At 40.2% G+C, this 24,840-nt stretch overlaps 1 protein-coding gene across 1 annotated transcript in view; it reads right to left on the minus strand.

The window, feature by feature from the left end:
- Positions 1-24,840, minus strand: part of LOC126474841 (atrial natriuretic peptide receptor 2-like) — a 192,609-nt gene that overhangs the window by 23,344 nt on the left and 144,425 nt on the right. Inside the window, exon 7 of the mRNA XM_050102319.1 lies at positions 16,311-16,529. Coding sequence (XP_049958276.1) covers positions 16,311-16,529 — 219 coding nt within the window. The remainder of the gene's footprint in view (positions 1-16,310; positions 16,530-24,840) is intronic.

The raw sequence follows: 24,840 nt of genomic DNA on the forward strand, positions 1-24,840 counted from the left end.
AAAAATAGAAAAATCAGTGTATGAAATGAAACTGTAACTTCTACAAAACATCAAAATGTTTTGGAAATGAAGCTGTAATTGCTAACAAACATGGAAATTTTTTGAAAGCTGTAACTACCATTGTACTGTGCAACAGGTTTTATTCCACAATATAGATTTCAGCCTTCGGCCATTATCAAGTGTTACAACTGTAACACATTAAATTCCAATGATGTTTGTGACCATTCATTTTAAATAACTGACTAATGTTTAAAATGATTGTAATTCATAACAATGCATAACTCCTTATTTTATAACTGACAGTGTATCAGATATTTCTCTATCTTGCAAGGTTGAACTCCTATGTATCTTTAATTACTATGGTGTAAGTAGCATTTTTACTCACACACTGGGAAGTTGGCTGTTCACACCATATAATGTAAACACTGGCATCTTGTTCCCACTTAAAAGATAATGTAACCAGTTTTTATAATAAAGAGTCTCGCTACCTGTTCCAATGAAATACCATGGATCACATGATGCAAACTGGGATGCCTTTATGGGCATCTTTGACAATCGTTTCACTTATGCTTGTCAGTTACTGATTAAACACAGAGTAGAGAACTTAAAAACCTTTCATTAGGTCATCTATTTTATTCCACAACCTTATCAAGTGAAGAAGTCATGCCAATTGCCAAAAAATTAGCCTATTACACAAATGTCCTCACATTTACTTTCTACAAAATCGTTTATATAACTTAAGATACATATTTTGATGATAACTTTTGTTCTACTCAAGTCTAATGAGTTTCGGTATGTAAGTAAGAGTACAAATCATGCAGCCCATACATCAATTAATTTGTTCTGCTATTTTTCTGATACTTGTACTTTTATTGTGCTTTAATCTGTTCCAGCTTTAACATTTGATAATGACCTAAGGCCAAAATCTAGATTGTGGAATAAAACCTCTTGTACAGTAAAATGGCAGTTATGTCTTCCAAAAAGTTTTGTATGTGTGTGGCTCAACACAAAAGTAAAATAGTTAAAACATGGAAAGTCCTGGATGAAATTTAAACTATGTAGCAGTAGTCTTTCCAGTCATAAATGAATTAGTTTCGAGCTAACAACTTTGGTCTCCACAGTGTCATATCTGAGACAGATGTCCCTTCACAAAGATGAGTGCACAAACCTGAGACAGATTTTCAAAATAAAGTTGTTGTTTGAGAAGCTTTAGGCATTTTAATCGCATTTTAGCCCCTAACCAAACAACGTGTGAGCAATGGGCAGTGACTGCTAATAATGACTTAGCCCTGAGCCCCATAATAAACATTCCATTCTTTCAAAATGGATCCAGTTGTTACATTATTCTTTAGGACGTGGTGATGGTATCTACAACCTCATGCTGCATCTAACTTGTACCTGACCAGAGACCCAATATCTGTAAATGCATAACACTACTACCATAATGAAAGAGAACAACTCAGAATCAGATGCCAATAACTCATGGGAGTAAGATGTTTAAGAAATGCTCCACTTGTAAGTCATATCTAGTAGTCTAGTAGCAGTAGTAGTGCCAATGGATATGAAAGTCTTTTACTCTCCCCATGTTACTACATGTTCATATTGCAATCTTTACTAAAGAAAAATATTCTCAGAAAATGTGGGAAAAATATTGACTGAGACCATAACACTGGCCATTGAATATGTTTGAACAGACTGTGAATCAGTAGTCCACAAACATTGAGAATGATTCATGCATCAAACCAAAACTGATATAACAAAATGAGATTTTCACTCTGCAGCAGAGTGTGCACTGATATGAAACTTCCTGGCAGATTAAAACTGTGTGCTGGACCGAGACTCCAACTTGAGACCTGTGCCTTTCGTGGGCAAGTGCTCTACCGATTGAGCTACCCAAGCACAACTCATGACCTGTCCTCACAGCTTCAATTCCGCCAGTGCCTCATCTCCTACCTTCCAAACTTCACAGTAGCTCTTCTGTGAACCTTGCAGAACTAGCACTACTGGAGGAAAGGATACTGTGCAGACATGGCTTAGCCACAGCTTGAGGGATGTTTCCAGAATGAGGTTCTGCAGCGGAGTGTGTGCTGATATGAAACTTCCTAGCAGATTAAAACTGTGTGCTGAACCAAGACTCAAGCTCGGGACTTATGCCTTTTGTGGGATTGTGCTCTACCAAATGAACTGCCCAAACATGACTCATGACTCCTCCTCACAGCTACAATTCTGCCAGTATTTTGTCTTAGGTTTTCCAGAAGAGCTTCTGTGAAGTTTGGAAGGTAGGACATGAGGTCCTGGCAGAATTGAAGTTGTGAGGACAGGTTGTGAGTTGTGCTTCAATAGCTCAGTCAGTAGAGCACTTACCCACGAAAGGCAAAGGTCTTGAGTTCAGGTCTCTGTCCAGCACACAGTTTTAATCTACCAGGAAGTTTCAAGACCAATATGATGAATACTTAACATTATGGAGTAAACTACTAGTGGGATATATTATCATCATGTATCAGAATTCTGTCTTTTATTATATTATAACAGTAGCATTCTTTTGACTGATGCTGAAAGAAGGCTACGAAAATTTTATCTCTCTCTCTCCCTCACACACACACACACACACACACACACACACACACACACACACACACACACACACGTATGGTAGCTTGGGACCTAAGCTGGTTCCCAGCACTATTGCCAACAATATATTTGACTGCAGCTAATGACACAGCATCTTCATTCCTTTGACCAATTAATAGACTATTATGGCTCATTGTATAAAAGTCACTGACTGGAGAGCAATTTCAATTTCAGTTCAAAAACTGAACTCTGTTGACTTATTCATTACGATGTGTAGCATTAAATTCGAATCACCTCAATGAGGTTCAATGTTGACCTGAATTAGTAAGAGAGGCACTTGGCGACACCCCTGAATCCACTATTGAGACGATGATTGAGTTTAGTCTGCAGAAATTAATCATACATATGATAGATAAAAACATTTATTATTGAAGGTTTTTTGCTTGAAGATGGAGGAAAATAAGCAGAAGAAACTTTTCAAACTTCCTCAAAAAACTCCTCTACAGCTGAAAAATATTGAAATAGGCAGATATTCATAGAGTAAACAAAAGGAGACAATATAATTATCAGCACTTAATGCTCTCAAACATAGAATGCTACTCCCCACAGTGGCCCAAACTGCTAAGCAAACAGTATATGGAAATTCAAGGTGTGAGAAATTAAAATGTAGTGCTGTCGTAATAATTTTCTGGCAGTTAATAATTCATGGCCACCCAGCATTGCTCATTAGATGGCATGGCTTGTTTGACATACACATTACACAGATTGTTGGCCGTGGATTTAGGCAGCTTTCTGTGTGGGCGAAAGTTGCAATAGTTCACAGGTTTTAAAACCATTACTATTCAGTGTTAAAGAAACTTTTGGCATAGGTATAAACTTTCAGTGTCTGTCATCAACCTGAAGGTGGTTTGACCATGACAGTGATTTACTGGTATGGTCCTTTTGGAGGTATTGTTCTTCATACCTTTGAACAAACACACCCATACAAGTATTTGGGGTCCTACAGTTTAACATGGATTTCAAATCACAATGCAATTCTGCATTTTGCACATTAACAAATATTGCTGGATAAGAAAGAAGCAATTTATGAAATTAAGAAGTCTTGGAACTGATCTGAATTCCACCCTCATACTTCAAAAATTACAATCCAGTGTGTAAACACTGAGACATAGTTTAAGTTAGGAATCAGCCAATTAATATAATTGAACTTGTTCATTCACACGCTTGCTATTTCTGTTCATCACTGCATGCACAGCTCTGATATCAATTTAATAATGCGTTCAGAGTTCAAAATTTAATGTGAATGGTGCAGCTACTGCTACTCTTGTCTTAAGAGGATTTTTTAAGAAGTGTTCAATCATTACCTGCTGCTGTCACACTCCATATCTATATCTACATCTACATCTACATACATACTCCGAAATCCACCATACGGTGCATGGTGGAGGGTACCTTGTACCACAACTAGCATGTTCTCTCCCTGTTCCACTCCCAAACAGAACGAGGGAAAAATGACTGTCTATATGCCTCTGTACGAGCCCTAATCTCTCTCATCTTATCTTCGTAGTCTTTCCGTGAAATATAAGTTGGCGGCAGTAAAATTGTACTGCAATCAGCCTCAAATGGTGGTTCTCTAAATTTCCTCAGTAGCGGTTCACGAAAAGAACGCCTCCTTTCCTCGAGAGTTTCCCACCCGAGTTCCTGAAGCATTTCCATAACACTCGCATGATGATTAAACCTACCAGTAACAAATCTAGCAGCCCACCTCTGAATTGCTTCTATGTCCTCCCTCAATCCGACCTGATAGGGATCCAAAATGCTCAAGCAGTACTCAAGAATAGGTCGTATTAGTGTTTTATAAGTGGTCTCCTTTACAGATGAACCACATCTTCCCAAAATTCTACCAATGAACCGAAGATGACTATCTGCCTTCCCCACAACTGCCATTACATGCTTGACCCATTTCATATCGCTCTGCAATGTTAGGCCCAAATATTAATCAATGTGACTGTGTCAAGCGCTGCACTACTAATGGAGTATTCAAACACTACGGGATTCTTTTTCCTATTCATCTGCATTAATTTACATGTATCTATATTTAGAGTTAGCTGCCATTCTTTACACAAATCTTCACAATAAAGGATGACAGCCAAAAACAGTTGCAGGATAGAATTTTTTTATTAAAATTCTTGACCAAGGTTTCGGTACTATAAATATTCCTTCATCAGAAGTAAAACTTCTAAAATTACATCATGCACTGGAGAATAATAAAACAATTATGCCAAAAGGCGTCGTCAGTAATTAAAATATCATCTCCATTTGTACAACATGTGTAATGGGCACAGGATCAAAGCAAACAGTTTAACACCGTTACTTCGCCTATTATAGGCGAAGTAACTGTGTTAAACTGTTCGCTTTGATCCTGTGCCCATTACACATGTTGTACAAATGGAGATGATATTTTAATTACTGACGACGCCTTTTGGCATAATTGTTTTATTATTCTCCAGTGCATGATGTAATTTTAGAAGTTTTACTTCTGATGAAGGTATATTTATATGTACCGAAACCTTGGTCAAGAATTTTAATAAAAAAATTCTATCCTGCAACTGTTTTTGGCTGTCATCCTTTATTGTGAAGAATTTTAACAGTTGCTGCTGCAGCCATGTTTAAAATCTTGAAAGCTTTACACAAATCACAAATCCTGTCCAAGTATTCTTGTATCCTCCTACAGTCACTCAACGACTACACCTTCCAGTACACCACAGCGTCATCAGGGCACTCCAGATGATACCCTCACCTCCGATGAACACTCACCATCGAGGACAACGTACTGGGATCTATTACTTAAGAAGTCTTCGAGCCACTCACATATTTGGGAACCAATCCCATATGCTCGTACCTAAGTTAGGACTCTGCAGTGGGGCAGCGAGTCAAATGCTTTCCAGAAGTCAAGGAATATGGCATCTGTCTGATGCCCTTCATCCATGATTCACAAGATATCATGTGGAAAAAGGGTGAGTTGAGTTTCGCAGGAGCGATGCTTTCTAAAGCTGCGCTGATGCATGGACAGCAACTTCTCTGTCTCAAGGAAATTCATTATTAGAATATGTTCGAGAATCCTGCAACAAACCGATGTTAAGGATATTGGTCTGTAATTTTGAGGATCTGTCCTTCCACCCTTCTTATATACAGGCGTCACCTGTGCTTTTTTCCAGTCGCTCGGAACTTTGCGTTGGGCAAGAGATTCACGATAAATGCAAGCTAAGTAAGGAGCCAATGCAGTAGAGTATTCTCTGTAAAACCGAATCCCATCAGGACCTGGTGATTTATTTATTTCCAACCCATTCAGCTGCTTCACAACCCCAGGGATGTCTATCACTATGTCCTCCATATGGGAATCTGTACGGGATTCAAACGGCGGTATGTTTGTATGATCCTCCTGCGTGAAAGATTTCTCAAATGCTAAATTTAAAATTTCAACTTTCGTTGCCAGGCCAGACTGATCAGTGAGTGACTGGATGGAAGCCTTCAACCCCCTTACCGATTTTACGTAAGACCAGAATTTCCTTGGGTTTTCAGCAAAATCTTTTGCTAAGGTATGACGGTGGTAGTGGTTGTATGCTTTGCGCATCGCTCTTTTTACAGCAGCATGAATCTCTACTAACTTTTGCCTGTCCTCATTCTCCCGATCTTTCTTGTACCATGAGTGCAACTGTATTTGCTCCCTGAGCATTCTCCAAATTGCGCTGTTAAACCACAGTGGGTCTTCTCCATCCGTAACCCACTTTTTCGGCACATACTTCTCCAATCCGTGATTTACAATGTGTTTAAAATTTGTCCATAATTCTTCCACGTCCATCGTACTGTAATTAAATGAAGTCGATTCATTTACTAAGTTGGATGCTAACAACTGTTTACTGCTAAGCTGAAATTTTCCTTTCTTACTCGGGCACTAAGTGTCTATGTAATACCTTAAAATACTTTGGCATAAATTACAAGTTGTATTCAAGAATTCTTATGGGAGCAATTATATGAGTCATTACCTACCTCACTAATATAGTTATTACCCTCATATTACAGATCATATTATTTAGACCTTCAGTTGCATTGGAATGTTAATGACAACTTCTTTATTATTTACAATTTTCAGCTTCTATCTGCGCAAAACAAAATCCATAATTAAAGTGCAGACAGGTTGTGAACTATCATTGTAGTTTAACTTGACTTTATCTGTGAAATTTTACTAGTCAAAATTGATTGTAGTTAATTGTGGAATAATCTGAGATTAGTTTATACAATACAGATTTCCAAGTTCATTTTTTGTGCTGATCTAAGATCAACCACTTTATACATTTGGCTGTAAGTCTGACAAATTACTGCTGTTAATTCATATAGAAAAGAAAAAAACTCCTCATCCAGTGTCTATTCCATTCATATCTTTTTGGTGCACTGCTGTATCACAACATAAAGTACTTATGATAGCATAATAACTGAAGTCTTGGCCATGTTGCAACAGCCTTTCTTAACACAAGAATGTTTTAGCTGGACATGGCAACATGTATAGATTGCATCTCTGCTAGTATCAAAAGACTGTCAGTGTTAACATGCCAAGTTTTAACCAGCACTAAAACTGCACCCTGCTGTTACACCAAAAAAGGGAGGGTGTACGTGAAAGGCTATTCTGGAATATGAACTCTGCTGATAACTGGTTCTCTACTGCAAACTGCTGACAAGATTCTAGGGGCACATATCTCTTACTGTATTTCATTGGTGTTCTATGGGATATTATTCTGAGCAATCATGTTACGTAAGTGGAAAACATTAACTGTGCAAAGAATTTACTTAAACATACACAAAGAGAAAGAGGGGGAGAGGGAGAGGGGGTGGGGGAGGGAGAGAGAGAGATCCACAATGCCACAGTATATTACTTCCAATTCAGCTTGTAATTAAACTTTCTATCTGTGCACACAACCAGCAGTTTTGAACTTTTTGTTTTGCTCAGATACTATTGTTTATCATTAAGTTATATCCCGCTTATTCATATTTTTTTTATTAAGTGACATTATAGACCATTTAGAAAAATCACTTAATTTTTTTGTGGATGTGCCATTCATCAGCTGTATCCTTATTGTGTTTCTCATACAATTCATTACAGTTACATAATCATCTGCAGTAAGAATACTTTTCAGTTTAGAAAGAACACTATGCCCTTTACATGTATTGTAGTATACCCCTGTGATACTTGCTTTATGCAACTCATAGCACTTCATTTCAATTATGGTAAACAGCAGTCCCCTCTTCCTATTACTGATAAGACACGTGGATGATTTTTCAGACAACAAGAAAGTATTCATGATGAGTGCTATCTTTACCATTCCATCAATACTGAAAACCAACATAAACATTTTAAACAATCACAAGTGTTATGATAGATGTTTGCACACCTCCCATGTGTGTGACCCCCCCCCATGTCCACACGCGTGCACTTTCTCTCTCTCTCTCTCTCTCTCTCTCTCTCTCTCTCTCTCTCTCTCTCTCTCTCTCTCTCTCTCTCTCTCTCTCTCTCCCTCTCCCTATCTGCACTAAAAGTACTGTACATGCAGGAAACAATCTGATCAATATTGATTGTATCTCTCTTGCTCAATTTGACTGAACTGAGCCCATTCCATCTTTTAAAGGTGCAAATGAAGTGTAGAGCAAGAACCATACAATGATAACAGTTAACTGCTGATTGTGTGAATCATAATTGCTTTGGACCAACACTGCAACCTGCCTATCTTTACACTGAAGGCACTGCAACATGGCAGACTGTCTTTGCAATATCATAGTAATCATTTTCATCTGGTATTCCACTAAATGATGTAGCAAATGCAACATTATGCACTACGTTTCATAGCCACAGATCATCATATTCTCAACCTAATCCAGTACATATTTACAACAAATGAAGCAATTAAATTGTCCCCTAGGGCCAAACACACAAGGGGTGGACAAAAGTATGGAAACACCAAAAACACAACACACTACCATACCTAGTATGGTGTAGGAAAACTGTTGGCACTCAAAATAGATTCCAGTTGTTTCACAATGGATAAATACAGGTCCAGTATGGTTTCCAAGGGAATCTTATATCATTATTACAGCAAAATAGTGGCAAGCTCAGGTAACAATTATGGAGATAGACAGCAATTGAGCACCATTCTCCCAAAAGTTGACCACAAAGGCTCAATAACATTGAGATCTAGTGACTGGTGGCCAGAGGAGATATGACAGTTCATCTCAGTGCTCACAAAACCAGTCCTGGTTGATGCAAGCTGTGTGAACAGGGGCCCTATCATCTTAGAACACAGCGTCATTATTGGAGAACAGACATTGAGCCATGGGACAGACCTGATCAGCTAGAAAGGTCACATAATCCTTGGCAGTAATGTGACCTTGCAGAGTACCGGGCACATAGAATACCATGATACGGCAACCCAAATCATTACTGAACTCGGCCAGCAGTTGGAAACACTGTGCAACAAGACTCACATGACTGAGTGATCTTCTTCCACAGCTCCATATCCAGGTCTCATGGCTTCAGCAACATATTTTCCTGTAACTGGCATTTACATCACTGATGAATGGTTTTGGAATGAGTGTTTATGAGTATGACATTTGTTTCTGCAGTGACATTTGCAACTGTCTTCTTATTTCATGTCGCAATCCCTTTCACTGATCACCTGTCACTATCACTCAAGACACATTTTTGTATGCTTTGTGACTTAACACTTTCCCTGTATGCGATATAAATCTTCTACGTAGTGCCTCTTGAAACACCAAACACATCGACTATCTTGGTTACGGAAACACCCACCATATGAGCACCTACAATTTTTCCACATTCAAAGTCACTTAGCTCTGACATAGTGCACTCTTACTACCCAAAACACTGTTCTGACCACAATTGGCACTTTCAATGTATTGAACATGTTGTAGCTGCGACCAGGACGGTCACGGGGTAGCAATGAAGGAAGCGCGGCGTGACCCGCGAAGAGGACCGCAAACAACAACACAACGGGAGAGGACGGACACGACCAACGAAGGACAGAACGAGTACAACAAGATCAATGGAGTCACAAGGAAACAAACACGTCCACTCGTACACAGAACGAGGAAGTAAGAGGTCTAGTGTGAAGCAAGGTGTAAACTGACGTACACGAGATTAGACTGGCTGACTGAGTGCAAGGCAGGCGCTTAAGTACACTATCGGGCACACTGCTGTTGGCTGCTGGGACCACATGTTCCACTGTGGCGCCCTCACGCTAAAAGCGGGCCAGGAGGCGTGCGCCGCCACAGCTTATGGTGCGATGGTGCAGAGACCTCTATGGATCTTTGACATCCATGACGTCTGGTGCGGATTCAAATTCTGCGGCGCCCGGTACCAGATCCCTCCCCCCTGAAACTTGCACGTAGGGGCGAAAAAGCCTCAGACGGTGCCAATGTGGGTGGCAGTGTGAAGAGGAACTGGGCATATCAACCGCAATTGGCAGGGAGGAAGGGATGGCCAAGGTAGCCATGACAGCCAATCCAGAGTCCACGGCGGGGGAGGGAGCCGCCGATCCACCCGGAGGCAGAGAGGGAGAGGGCTGGTGGCAGGCCCGCGGACATACGGCTACCAAGGGCTGGGACAGTGACTCGAGGACCACGTCCATACCCGAAGGAGGTAGGGATAGAGGCAACGGCGCAAGTCCCATGGCAGCACAAGGGCGGAGCTGATTATGATGGTGGTGCTCCAACCTTTTTAACGTCTGCACCGATCTCACATGCCGCCCATGGGCCGCGATGACTGTCAGAGGTGTCCAACCCACCTTGCGCCCATATTCGCGGGCCCACACGGCCGTGCCAGGGGCATACTGCCGGGAGGGCCAGGAGAAGGGGCGGGAGGAGGACAGCATCAGCAAATGGAGCAGGGTCTGCAGCTGTCGCCCATGAAGGAGCTCTGCTGGACTGCGTCCGTCAATTGGCATAGTGCGAAAGGTGCTCAAAAACAGGGTGAGGGCCGACGTGGTTGGAGATGTGTCGACCGCCTTAGTCAACTGGTGTTTAAAAGTGCGGACAAGCCTCTCCACCATGCCACTGGACGAAGGGTGGAAAGGGGGGCTACGGATATGTTTGATACTGTTGGCCTGACAGAAGTTGTGGAAGCAGGATGCTGTGAATTGGGGACCATTATCGGAGATCAACGTGTGTGGCAGGCCCTCAATGGTGAGAACCTGGGCCAGGGCTGTGAGTGTAGCCTCCATGGTGGTGGATGCCATATGGACAACATATGGGTATTTGGAGTAGGCATCAACGATGAGTAACCACATGGACCCCAAAAACGGGCCCACAAAATCGATATGGATGCGATCCCAGGGCCGGGGAGGCACAGGCCAGGGTGCAAACGACTGAGGGGTCTGCCTGGTGATGCGCACAGACAGTACACCCATGGACCATGCGTTCAATATCGCCATCGATGCTAGGCCAATACACATGCCAGTGAGCCAAAACATTCATACAGGACATACCTCAGTGCCCGCAGTGTAACAAACTGAGCACCCGAAGCCGCAATTCCGGAGGGATGACCACCCGGTGGGCATCTCACGTAAGTATGTTTCCCAGTCCTCTTTAGTGTCATTCAAGGGTGGAAACAACGGCAGATGCGGGAAAGCATCGGACACCCAAGGACTCTGAAGCTTGTGTGGTAACACGTCCCGGGCATCGACTTTGTCCGTTAGCAACCGCAGTAACTTTTGTGAGATGTCTAACTGGAGCTACCACTGCTGCATGAGCTGCTGCTGTTGCTCCAGCAGACAGACCAACTTCATCTCCATACCAACAAAGACCACCATTTACCTCATCACCAAAAATGTGGTAACTGCGACCAGGACGGTCACGGGGCAGCAATGACGGAAACATGGCGGGACTCACGGAGAGGCCCGCGAACAACAACACAACGGGAGAGGACGGACATGACCAACGAAGGACAGAATGAGTACAACAAGATCAAACAATGGAGTCACAAGGAAACAAACACGTCTACTCATACACAGACAAGGAAGTGAGGTGTCTAGCGCGAAGCGAGGTGTAAACTGACGTATGCAAGATTAGACTGGCTGGCTGAGCGCGAGGCAGGCGCTTCAGTACACTATCAGGGGTGCCGCTATTGGCCGCTGGGGCCACTTGTTCCACTGTGGTGCCCTCTCACTAAAAGCGGGCCATCTCTATGTCAACCAATTGAACAAATAAATAAATTGAGATGATGAAAAAACATTACTGATGCAAGCTGCTGGAATACTTAACCGGTCAGATTGATGCTGAAGAAGATTTTGCACAAGCTCTTAAAAAAATCGATGTTTTAGGTGTCATTCATTGAAAGCTTGGAATCAAATTCCTCCAATTCCTCTTGTTAGCCTTGGAAAAAACTCTTAGATCATAAGGGAACTCATCAGTGGTGGGAAAAAGGAAGCAACACCTAAACTCAAGCTGACATGCCAGAAACAAATGAAAATGATGTAACTTTGGTGAATTTCCTGGAGAAGCTACCTGGTTGTAAGATGCGAACTTCGGAGACACTGAAAAGTGGATCGAAAACGACTTGTTTGATTTGACTGTGGAAGAAATCATCCATATTGTGACCAATCAGAAAGCGTCACTAGAATATGTCTCTGATGATGAAGCAGAGAAAAAGATTCCTAACACAGTCGGTTATGAAGCTATCCGAACTACCCTGGAGTATCTCAGCCAACAGGAGGAGGTGCGACTTATCCCGAAATTGTTTGTTTGCAATGTTGGAGATATATTGCCACAACAAAAGTTTCTCAAGCCAAAAAAACAAAAAACCGTTACAGACTTTTTTTACCAAAAAAAAAATACTAATAAAGTGTCCTAGAACTTTAACGTCTGTAAGTTAAAAGTTTCTTCTTCTTCTTCCCCCCCCCCCCCCCCCCCCCCCCCCCACCGCCCCCCCCCCCCCACACACACTTTCAAGTTCCTCCAGACAAACTTTTCATTCCTTTGAGTAATCTCTAGATCTCTTTCATAATTTTGTACAGAAGTTTATTTTTTATTCAAAAGAGTAGGAAATAAAATTAAAACTCCTGTTTTTTGCTGCTGCCAAATAAGGTGGATTTTTTCTGTAACAGCGCAAAATAAACGAGCTTTGTTATTCAGCATTTAAAAACTTTGAGTTATTAATCATACTTTAGCACCTTTTTAACACATCAACAGAACTTTTTCTGTCAAAAACATGCAGGCTTATTCACAACCACATCATTAATGTTCTATATACCCTACTCATATTTCACAGTATTGATGCAATTCGGGGTGTTTCATGCATGGAAACAGGGGGACTTTGGGTTATCCGAAATTTTCATGATCCAAATTGGCTGCCATCCTGATCATTTTGGATAAATGGGAGTTTACTGCATTACTGAGAGATCTTGCATAAGCCCAAGATATTATGACAATATTTGAAGGCCATCAGTGGTCTAATTTCAGTGTCCAGACACTCATGGTTTGACACAGAAAATGACACTGAGGATAGAAAGACCCAAGAAGGTACGCTGAACTCTATTTACAAATTTTCCTTTCCAAAGGAAAATCTGGGGATACTGGTGCAATTTAATCCTCACACTACTGCAAAGATGAGCAATGTAGATATTACTGAGAAACATATGAAATCACTAAAACTGAATAAAGGTACAAGGCCTAATAAAATATCAGATTTTATATGGAATTTGTGTCTGGGTTAGCCCCTCTTTTAGCCATAATAAACCGTGTATCCTGTGAACAAGGAACTGCATGGACTAGTTGGAAGCAAGCAGAGCTCTCGCCTGTCTATGGGAAGGGTAGCAGAGTAATTCAGAAAATTAGCATTCAATATCTTGTATGTCCATTAATAATAGAACCTTAGAAGAAATTTTGAGCTCAAACATAATGAAGTATCTTGGACAGAACGGACTCTGAAAACACTGGTTATACAAAACCAAACTTCCACTTTTATTACATATTACATGACACCCTAAAAACCATAGATCATGGCAGCGAAGTGGATGCAGTATTTATACACATCCAGAAATAATTGACTCAGTACCAAACCGAACCTTATTAATGCAAGTATAATCATATATGCTGTCAAATGATATTTGTGACTGGACTGAAGATTTCTAGGTATGGAGGACATAGCATATTCCCGTGGATGGCGAAATTACTTCTGACATGTACCAGAAAAGTGTGTAGGGGCCCTTGCTGTTCATATTGTACACTAATGGCTGGCAGGCAGTATCAGAGGATCAGTTACCTATAATGACATTATCTCTCAGAAAATGTACACTAATATTCAGCCAGATCTTCATAAGATTTTGAAGTGCTGAAAACCCTGGCAACTTGCTTTAAATGTTCAGAAGTACAAAATCATGTACATCCCAAATTAAAAAAATAAATAAATAAATAAAAAACCATCGTATCCTATGACTGCAATATCAGTCACAATTTGAATTGGTCAACTTGCACGAATTGCCAGGTGTAACAATTTGTAGGTATATGAAGTGGAAAGGCAAACCTACGTTTCTAGCATTTGTAGACTTAGAGAAAGCTTTTGACAATGTTGACCGGAATACTCTCTTTCAAATTCTAAAGGTGGCAGGGGTAAAATACAGGGAGCGAAAGGCTATTTACAATTTGTACAGAAACCAGATGGCAGTTATAAGAGTCGAGGGACATCAAAGGGAAGCAGTGGTTGGGAAGGGAGTAAGACAGGGTTGTAGCCTCTCTCCAATGTTAATCAATCTGTATATTGAGCAAGCAGTAAATGAAACAAAAGAAAAATTCAGAGTAGGTATTAAAATTCATGGAGAAGAAATAATAACTTTGAGGTTCGCCGATGACATTGTAATTCTGTCAGAGACAGTAAAGGACTTGGAAGAGCAGTTGAACAGAATGGATAGTGTCTTGAAGGGAGGATATAAGATGAACATCAACAAAAGCAAAACGAGGATAATGGAATGTAGTCGAATTAAGTCGGGTGATGTTGAGGGTATTAGATTAGGAAATGAGACACTTAAAGTAGTAAAGGAGTTTTGCTATTTGGGGAACAAAATAACTGATGATGGTAGAAGTAGAGAGGATATAAAATGTAGACTGGCAATGGCAAGGAAAGCGTTTCTGAAGAAGAGAAATTTGTTAACATCGAGTATAGATTTAAGTGTCAGGAAGTCATTTCTGAAAGTATTTGTATGGAGCGTAGCCATGTATGGAAGTGAAACATGGACAATAAATAGTTTGGACAAGAAGAGAATAGAAGCTTTCGAAATGTGGTGCTACAGAAGAATGCTGAAGATTAGATGGGTAGATCACATAACTAATGAGGAAGTATTGAATAGGATTGGGGAGAAGAGAAGTTTGTGGCACAACTTGACCAGAAGAAGGGATCGATTGGTAGGACACGTTCTGAGGCATCAAGGGATCACCAATTTAGTATTGGAGGGCAGCGTGGAGGATAAAAATCGTAGGGGGAGTCCAAGAGATGAATACACTAAGCAGATTCAGAAGGATGTAGGTTGCAGTAGGTACTGGGAGATGAAGAAGCTTGCACAGGATAGAGTAGCATGGAGAGCTGCATCAAACCAGTCTCGGGACTGAAGTCCACAACAATGAAGTGGAAAGATCACTAAGGTTGATTTGTGTGTAATGCATGTGACACACTTCAGTTAATTGGTAGCATAGTGGGAAAATGTAATGGAGACAAGAAACAAAATGCTCGTGCAACCCACCCAACAATATTGTTCAAGTGTGTGGAACCCAGACGAAATAGGTGTAATTGGGGATAAGGAATGTGTACAAAGAATTGCAGCATTAATGGTCACAGGTTTGGTTTAATAATAAGAAAGTATCATGGAGATGCTGAGAACTTGAACCAGTAGACTCTTGAAGACCAACTATTATGTGGAAGCTTACTTACAAAGTTTCAAGAACCAGTATGAAGTGAGGAAGTATAAAGTGAGGAAACTAGGAATATACTGCAACCTCTTATATATTGCTACTGTGTGAACCATGAAGACAAAATTAAACTTATTACATTGTGCAAAGAAGGATTTAAGCCATCAAAATGGGAAAATGGAACACGCAGATATCGTCATAAATGACCTAATACTGAAGCCTATAGAATATTTGCAGTTAGTTTTGTCAGTTTGGACATGACTGTTCCTTGTGTAGTTTATAGGCCGTTTCTAACACAACTCTGTGCTTTTTACCAACTAACCATTAATTGCACTGTAAATGTCATAATACTCCACTTCCAATTGTTTTCATATCTCTTTGAGCCATATGTAGCAATACCAAAGAAGGAAAGTTGCTACTCACCATATAGTGGAGATGATGAGTCATGATAGGCACAGCAAAAAGATTCACACAATTATAGCTTTCAGCCATTAAGGCCTTTGTCAGCAGTAGACACACATACATACACGCAAAAACACACACACTCAAGCAAATGCAACTTGCACATACGTCTGCAGTCTCAGAGAGCTGTATGTAGCACACACAATACCTATCTTGTGGATAGGTAATATTGTTATGTTCCATCCTGGATTTTCCATTGTTTGTTTGTTTTGCTCTGTCACATGACAGCACAGTTAAGCACATGCAGTTAATAGTTATTAATAAAAGTAAGCTAACTACACAATGTAGTAAACTCAAGAAGCAAAAGACAATACCAAGACTTGTGGATTCCATTCGAGAGGCAGTATTTATAGAATCTCCAAACAGACAGTAACGAGGCATTGTTGTACCGACAACACCTGCAACACATGGCCCTGTGTTTATCCCTATCCTGATTTGCAGTGATTCAGACGGGCGATGTGGAATTTTGTATAGCTCCACACCATGTAAAACATCAAGAGCCATTGAAGCAATCTCTCCCGCATGACGTTTACCTGGAAGGAAGATTACAAATTGAGTTATTGAAAAGGTGCCTAAAAAATAAAATTGTCAAGAGGAGAAAGATGGTCTTCCATTTTGAATTTTCATTACATACCCTTAAATTCAACATTTATTTTGTAAAGGGCTTAATCTAATGTGCATTCAATAATTTTAGACACAAAGTATCACTCTAAAACAAAAGACTACTCACATGGCTAATGAACCATTTCCCATGGCATATTATTGTGCAACTGTTTTCAGGCCACAGTTTTTTTCCCCTTATGCTATGGAAATTTTCATCAAAATTAGTCAGTTCAGTAGCAGTGGTTTACTACACATGTACTCTCTCATTGTGCCAGAGCAAGGCATGTATGGGGTCTGATGGTAGAAAATGAGACTAATCCTTCAAATTTGTGTACTTAACAAATATTTTCAGTTGGTGGTGGTCGTCTTCAAAATAGGATCCATTTGAGTCGACAGATGTTCAAATATATTCCTTTCACAGCTCAAAACATGTGAATGTAATTTTCTGTGAGTAAACACAGGGGAGCAATCATTTTTGTCTTCAAATGGGGGCAAGAATACGTCTGCACAATCTGTTTGAGGACTTTCATGTGGCTTATCAATTTCATTGATGCTTATCTCAACATGATATCACAGTTAAAAAAGAAAACAGTTGTGCACCAGTATGTTAAAACAAATGTATAATCAGAGCCCCCACCCCCCGCCAACTGTCTCTCTCTCTTTATCTCTCTCACGCAAGCATGCGCGTGCATGCACACGTACACACACACATACACACACACATTTTTAGTGTTGAGGTATACGTCGATTCATATTCTCTTCAGGAAATTGTATGCAATGAATGCACGGACATCAAAATAGTGATAATAATAACTCTCAAAAAAATAATATTTAAGGAGAAGCTGTAAAATCATACATTTTCAATCACACAACTGAAAAAAAATAACACAGATTGCAGTAAGTTTGTAGGTAATTATTATGCATTTTTGCTTAAAGTGAAATACTTTTTACATGAAATCAGATAGTCTGAGAAAAATACAGATACATTTTCACAGACATTGCTAGCAAAGCAGCATTGTGCTTTATGATGAATGTTAATGTTGAACTGAAAGTTCAGCTGCATTATAATCAAAATATTAATAATGTATTTTGTTCACTCTTGTACTGTATCAGTGAACTTGTTTACAAGAATGCAACACTATGTTTGTCTTCCAATGGGGGCAGTACAATTTTCTTTTTAGTCATCTACTTCCTCCTTGTATTCCTCTGGGTCAGTGGAAATATGAGGTGTGTTAAAAATCAAACAGAACTTTTGCTGTATCAGCTTTATTGCTTATTGTACAACATTTTAAGCACTGTCCCCTTCAAAATAGTCCGCTCTACTGGCAATACATCATTCCCATCGTTTCTTCAAGTTTTGGAACACCTCCTGGAACACAGTTTGTGGGTCAGTGCACAGTTTTCATCGCATTGTCTGCTATCTCCTCTATGGATTTGAAATGACGTACTTTCAGTGTGTTTTTGAGTTTGGGAAACAGGAGAGTCCCCTGGGGCTAGACCCAGAAAAATACAGTGTATGGAGCACCACAGGAATGTGGTGTTTTGCTAGATAGGTGCAGACAGGAGTGACATGTGAGCTGACACATTGTCATGATGCAACATCCAACTCTGGTTTTCCCTCAATTCAGGCCTCTTCCTGTGCACAGCATTCCTAATGCACACTAGGATTCCCTGGTAGACTTCCTTGTTTACTATCTGACCATGTGGCACAAATTCATGATGAATAATCCCTTTGTAGTCAAAAAACACAATCAACATCATCTTGTTCTTCAACCAACTTGTTTGCTTTTTTTGGATGAGGTGACCCTTTGTCCACCGACTGTGTCGACTGCATCTTTATTTCAGCTTGATAGACATACACCCATGTCTCATGGCCTGTTATGATGTTTTTAAGAAAGTTTTCATTGTCATTAACAGCAGCAAGCAGATATTGCACCTTTCCACACAGGTCTGTTTCTGATCATGAGTCAGCAAACACAATACGAATTTTGCACTGACACAATGCATCTCAAGTTTTTCACTAAAATTTCATGGTATGATCCTATGCTCATGCCCACCTCCTCAGCAAATTCCGAAACAGTTAAATGACGATTTCTGCAAATTGCAGGCGTGAACACTATCCACATGATAATCACTGCTCATAGCACTGTGTGCTATTCATACAGTCCTCCCCATATGGTGGCGGCTAAATATTTGAAATGTCTTTGTGCAGTTTTGCCAAGTTTGCAGCAGAATTTCACACACACACACACACACACACACACACACACACACACACACACACACACACACGTTGTTCTTCAAGCTCCTTCATTGTACTAATCTGATGAGCAGGCTGTACACGTGCTTACTTCAGTGGCTGTGGTTCGCTTTTTAATTGTCTGAGTGACACAAAGCAAATGGTAGTTTGTTGTCTAAACCTGCTGCTAGGTGCACTCAGTAGCTGCAGCCCATTCTCTCTGCTGGTTGCCGCACTATTTCAAAAGTTGGGTTTCTTTTTCAACACACCTCATATTCAGGTCGTATGTGACTAAAATGTACAGTTTCAGGTTGAACACCACTGCAGGAACTTGTACTTAGTAAGAAAACTGAAGAATGCAAACAGTCGTAAGTAAAGTACCCTTACATACACTCAGTTTAATCCTTTTCAATATGTATGTTTGCATGTCCTGTTGGGGGGGATACTATGTCCTCACACGTCACAGTTATTTACCATTACTGTAGCACTTTTATTTATGCTTATTATTTCACTCAGCAGCATATCAAGTCATAATATATCAATAGCTATGAAGCAACAATTGGTTAAACTGTACCCACCAGTAAAAATGCTCTTTACCTGCTGCCAGTATTTTGTGAATTGTTGTTCGTGCTGTACACTTGTTGGGTACAACCTTAGAAACAGACACAGTTGGTCAGGAGCACTCATGCTGTGTAAAAACATTGAGATGTTTGTCTTGAAATAATTGGAACAAAATTGCACCACTCTCAATATTATGTTTAGTTCAGTCATTTGTGTTGCATTTACAGTGTACCTGAAACTTCAGTGTGAACAATTCTTTGCATGTTGTGGTATAACGGAACTTTCTGTAAGGAAAGAAGGCCTAATTTCTTTCAAGATTGAACAATTTCAATAGTAAATGGTAGTTTTCACATCTATAAACACTTGTTGTCAATTATGTCCTTCACTGTCCTTATCACAAATGTGCCTCTTAAGGAATTTGTGAATCAGTATTGCACTGTCAATAAATAAAATAATAAATATGGTTGGTAAATAATGGAAGAGGAACAGAGTTGGAGAGAGAGGAGGAGTAATGTAGTATCACTGCTCATACAGACTAAAAAATAGGAATTTGTTTCTGTCATGATAATTTCAACATGATTTGTTTGCCACAAGTTGGTTTTGTAAACTTTATGAAAAGAAAGTACGAGGAGTCACAATAGGCATAATCTGGCTATTTTGGCCATGGGAAATGGGAGACGTATGGCTAGATATATTGTCTTATTGAAAGAGAACATTTTTGTTTATCAAGTGAGGTCACTTTCTCACCAGTTTCTTGCAAAATTTGTGGTGAAAGATGTATATGATCATTTTTGCCATCTTGTAGTTGTTAACCTTCCGTCGGGCGTGGCTGTTCAAATTGATACACCTCGACGTTTACTGTAAATAATTTGTCAATGAAAGGCAGCACTGACACCTACTCGCTAGTAGCTAGCCTTTTCCAAACGCTTGCAATTGTTGTGTGCTTCAGTGTCGATATGACTGCTCTGTTGTCGATATATGTGCTGATTGATCAGTTTGATACGCTGCGCCCGTTCGTATTGCATTTCAACAATTCATTTCTTTGGTTATCAACATAACTTAGTAAGTAGTACAATGTTAATATACAATGTGTAATGCACTTATTTTCTTTTTGGAGCGTTTAATCGTCAGTTAAGAATGTTTGAGTATCAGGTATCAAATTGATACACTGTGCCTGACTGTGTTATTTTATAGGAATTTTATCATTTTAGGTGTGAGACACTTGATCATGGCAGGCTACAGTAAGACGTACAACCTCCTTGACCCAAATCATGTTGCAGAAATACAAAAAAATGTTGTTTGAAGAGGATAATGATGAAGTTCAAGAAGATTTTGAAGATGAAGTAGACAAAGATTGTGAAGACGCAGTTGAAGTTCGGCAGGAAGATTCAGAAACAGAAGAAAATGACAGTGAAAACAACGAGGAAGTACTTGAAGAAAGCCAGCATTATTATACTGGAAGGGACAAAGAGACAAAATGGAACAAAGTTCCACCATTGCAGAGAGTACGTTTCAGGGCCCACAATATTATTGGAAAGTTACCTGGACCTACAGGTGCAGCTAAAGCATTGAGAACGCCTTTGGAATGTTGGAATTGCCTCAACATTTTGTCGATTATAGTTCTGTATACCAATCAGTATATTGAGAGCATCAAAGCTTCTTTTCTGCGAGAGAGAGACGTAAAACCTATAGATATTACTGAATTAAAAGCTTTCATTGGTCTTCTGTTTTTGGCTGGTGTTAACAAAAGTAACAGACAAAGCTTAGAAGATCTGTGGGGAAGTGATGGGGATGGAATTGACAAATTTCATCTCATTATGAACATAAAACATTTCAAATTCATCATGCGGTGCCTTAGATTTGACAATCGTGTGACTCGCAATGAAAGGAGGAAGTTAGAGAAGGTAACAGCGATTGGGGAAATATTTTCTCTGTTTGTACAGAATTGCCAGAAATCCTACACCCTCAGAGAAAATGTTACAGTAGATGAGAAAATTGAAGGATTCCGTGGAAGGTGCATACCTAACAAACCAAACAAATATGGAATTAAGATATATGCTCTTGTGGATTCCAAAGTATTTTATCTCTATAATCTGGAAATATGCAGTGGGCTGCAGCCAGAAGGATTGTACCACGTTAGCAATAAACCGTCAGATGTTGTTCTGCGACTATGTGAACCGATTTATCAGTCAGGTCGATATGTGACAGCAGACAATTGGTTTCCTAGTATTGGTTTGATAGAAGAGCTAAGAAGAAAAAAATCTTTCTTTTGTTGGGATGATGAAGAAAAACAAGCGTGTGATTCCTCTGGAGTTTTCTACCAGTAAGGGCTGTCCATAGTCCACTTTTTGGCTTCAAGAAAGGCTGTACTTCAGTTTCCTACGTTCCTAAAAAGGGGAAATGTGTTATCTTGGCATCAAGTTTGAATGAAGATAATTCAGTAGATGCTGACACTGGAGATAAAAAGAAGCCATCCATTGTAACATTTTACAATAGCACCAATGGTGGAAGTAGAAGACACAAGCAGAAACGAAGAACAGGGGACTGGGATCAAGAGGAAAAGGTGTAATATCTGCACAGAAAAAAAAAAGACTGACCAAATATTGTTGCAAAATGTGTCAGAAGCCTATCTGTTTGATACACATTGAACCTTTTTGCTCTGAATGCGGAAAAATTCCGCATTTGTTACCACAGTGACGATGAGACAAATGAATGAGTTGTAATATCATTGTTGTTCTGCTCCAGTGTCATAATAGCCTTTCTGTAAAGATAATTGTCATTTTTAATGTGTTTTTTTAGTGAAATATAATAAAGTAGCAAATGAAAAAGCAACATTTTTATCATTTGTTACTAAAGCCTAACATTGACGATAATAAATCTGAATGATGAATATTTCTACTGCAGTTGTGCTCATATGTCATCTTTGTCTTTCTTTAAATATATTTGGCACTAATAATATGTTCTGTGAACAGAATTTAATAAATGATCATGTGAATAAACGGTATGATCAATTTGATACACCGCTTGCTGCGATAAACACCATGCCCAACAGAAGGTTAATGAATATAATGGCATCCAAACCTCAAAAGAGTGTTCGGCATGTCTCTCCCAGTTGACAGAAGGTATTCTACACATTGCAACTGCTTTATAAGAGCTTCTTGACCTAAGAATCACAAACAAGTAAACTCATATTTTACATCAGTCACTTATTTTGCTGCATGCCATGATTGTTAGTGCGTGAATGAATATTCTCACATCATGGAACTATTCTACAACCCACAACCCAATTTCTTTCTGCGTTTTCACTACCAAAAACTGCGGCTTGTTATACATAAACTCCTTCACAAGCATCTAACAATTCTATTTGTCCATTTCCTACATCAGTTTCACATTTTTACATCAGTTTTATCCCCCCCCCCTCCTGCCCCCACCTACTGGTCAAACACCTCCCAGTTTTACCTCCAATATTCTTCAGTGTTTACATTCTTTTCCTTCTTCCTGGTGACACCCTATCACAAATGAAATCCTGCTGCTTCATATATCTGCATCAGCTCAGAAAAATATCCCCACCCCCAGTAAAAACCCAGTCCCACATTCTGTTCCACACATGCTGCCTAGTCAATAGAATCCCCCCCCCTCCCTCTGCCCTCTACTGCCACCAGCTGCCTAATCATAACAGTTCCTATCTTTGGACACAATTCTCTCACAACAACTTTGAAATTTTCAGATTCCTCCAATCCCTAACACTAACTAACCTGATACTACAGAAACAAATCTCCATGATTTGAACATTCCTGAAGCACCTCTGCTCGCTCCACATGATACTGTTACTTTGCAACCTCAGCTACTTACACTATATCTGCAAAAGTGAATCCTTTGCCCTCTAAAATCTGGAAGAACACTCCAGATACCTTGTCCAAAAATTATTAAATTTACTGATGTCCTATTCCCATGTCAGAGCACCATCACCCACCAACACCCATCATACTATCATTAAAACCCTTCAGGAACACTCATAGCACCCGACCCAATGATACCCAAACTTCTGTTGTGAACTTTTCCATCAAGTATCTCCATCATATCAAAGTTTCAATCCTATCCAAGGGACTCACCTTCAGCCCCACATCCAAGTTCAATTATGTTGGAATCATCATAGACCTGTTATCTTTCATCCAGTCCCTAAAGTGGAAACACTTCTTTGCACCCATCCCTCACATCAGTGCCGTCTTAACCCCAAGAATGGACCTTCCCTCTCCTATATCATACTACCATCTGACTGTGACCCTTCACCTCTCTCAGCTAACTATCCCCTGGTTACATTCCAGGAATTCATTACCTCCAACTTGACCACACCATCCTTCTTCAGGTTCCTTCTTAACAGTGATTACCTGACAGAAGGCATCTGCCAATTCTCTGATACCTCCACCTACAAGTCCCCCCATAGTGATCCCATCCCAGATGTCCAGCATATGCTCCAAGCTGTATACAAATCCTTAGATTTGATGGAAGGATTCTGGGATGGGCCTCTTATCCTTCCTTATCTCAATGACCCCCTGACACAAAACTTTTGTATTCTTTCCAAAATCCTTACACACAATAATAATGGGTGCCCCATAGTACCTAGTTACTGTGAGCCCAGTGAATGAATCTCCAGTCTTATTGACCATCACCTCCGACCAACTTGCCTGTATCTTGGCCTCTGATATTAAACATACAAATCCCTTCTTTCACTGACTCTCAACCATCCTCATCCCATTACCATCTAGATCTGTAACGGTCACTGTTGAAGCCAGCTCCTTACAGACCAACCTCCCTCATGCTCATGGCCATTTGTTCCACCTGGTCCTCCTGTACTGAGCATGCCACCTTCCTGGACCCCACCTTTGTGATTGCTCTATCCATTATTATGTCTATATGAACGAACCCCGCCACTATTTAAATTTTGAATAAAAATCATAAGCAATGGTGGCCGAAGACTTCCGGCTTAAGAAGTCATCCTTGCTCTGCCATTGACCTTGTGAAAGAGGGTGGAGGAGCAGACAGAGGTTCAGGGCTCCCTCTTGTCCTTGTGGTGGGAAACTCCCCCTAGAAGGCAGAAGAATCAGCAATGACCAATGGCATGAGGGTGCAGAAGATAATGGGAACCATTGCATTAAAGGCACATAATATGTATCCCCCATTCAGATCTCTGGGAAGTGACTACCAGCTGGGACGTGACCATAAGAAAAAGATTGAACAGCCAATGAAAGGGGAATGTTCTGCAAGTCGGGGCATGGAATGTCAGAAGTTTGAACATGGTAGGGAAGCCAGAAAATCTGAAAAGGAAAACGCTAAGGCTCAATATAGATATAGTGGGCATCTGTGAAGTGAAATGGAAAGAGGACAAGGATTTTTGGTCAGATGAGTATAAGGTAATATCAACAGCAGCAGAAAATGGAATA

The sequence above is a fragment of the Schistocerca serialis genome, chromosome 4 (assembly GCF_023864345.2).
Source record: "Schistocerca serialis cubense isolate TAMUIC-IGC-003099 chromosome 4, iqSchSeri2.2, whole genome shotgun sequence".
In the NCBI taxonomy this organism is placed as follows: domain Eukaryota; kingdom Metazoa; phylum Arthropoda; class Insecta; order Orthoptera; family Acrididae; genus Schistocerca; species Schistocerca serialis.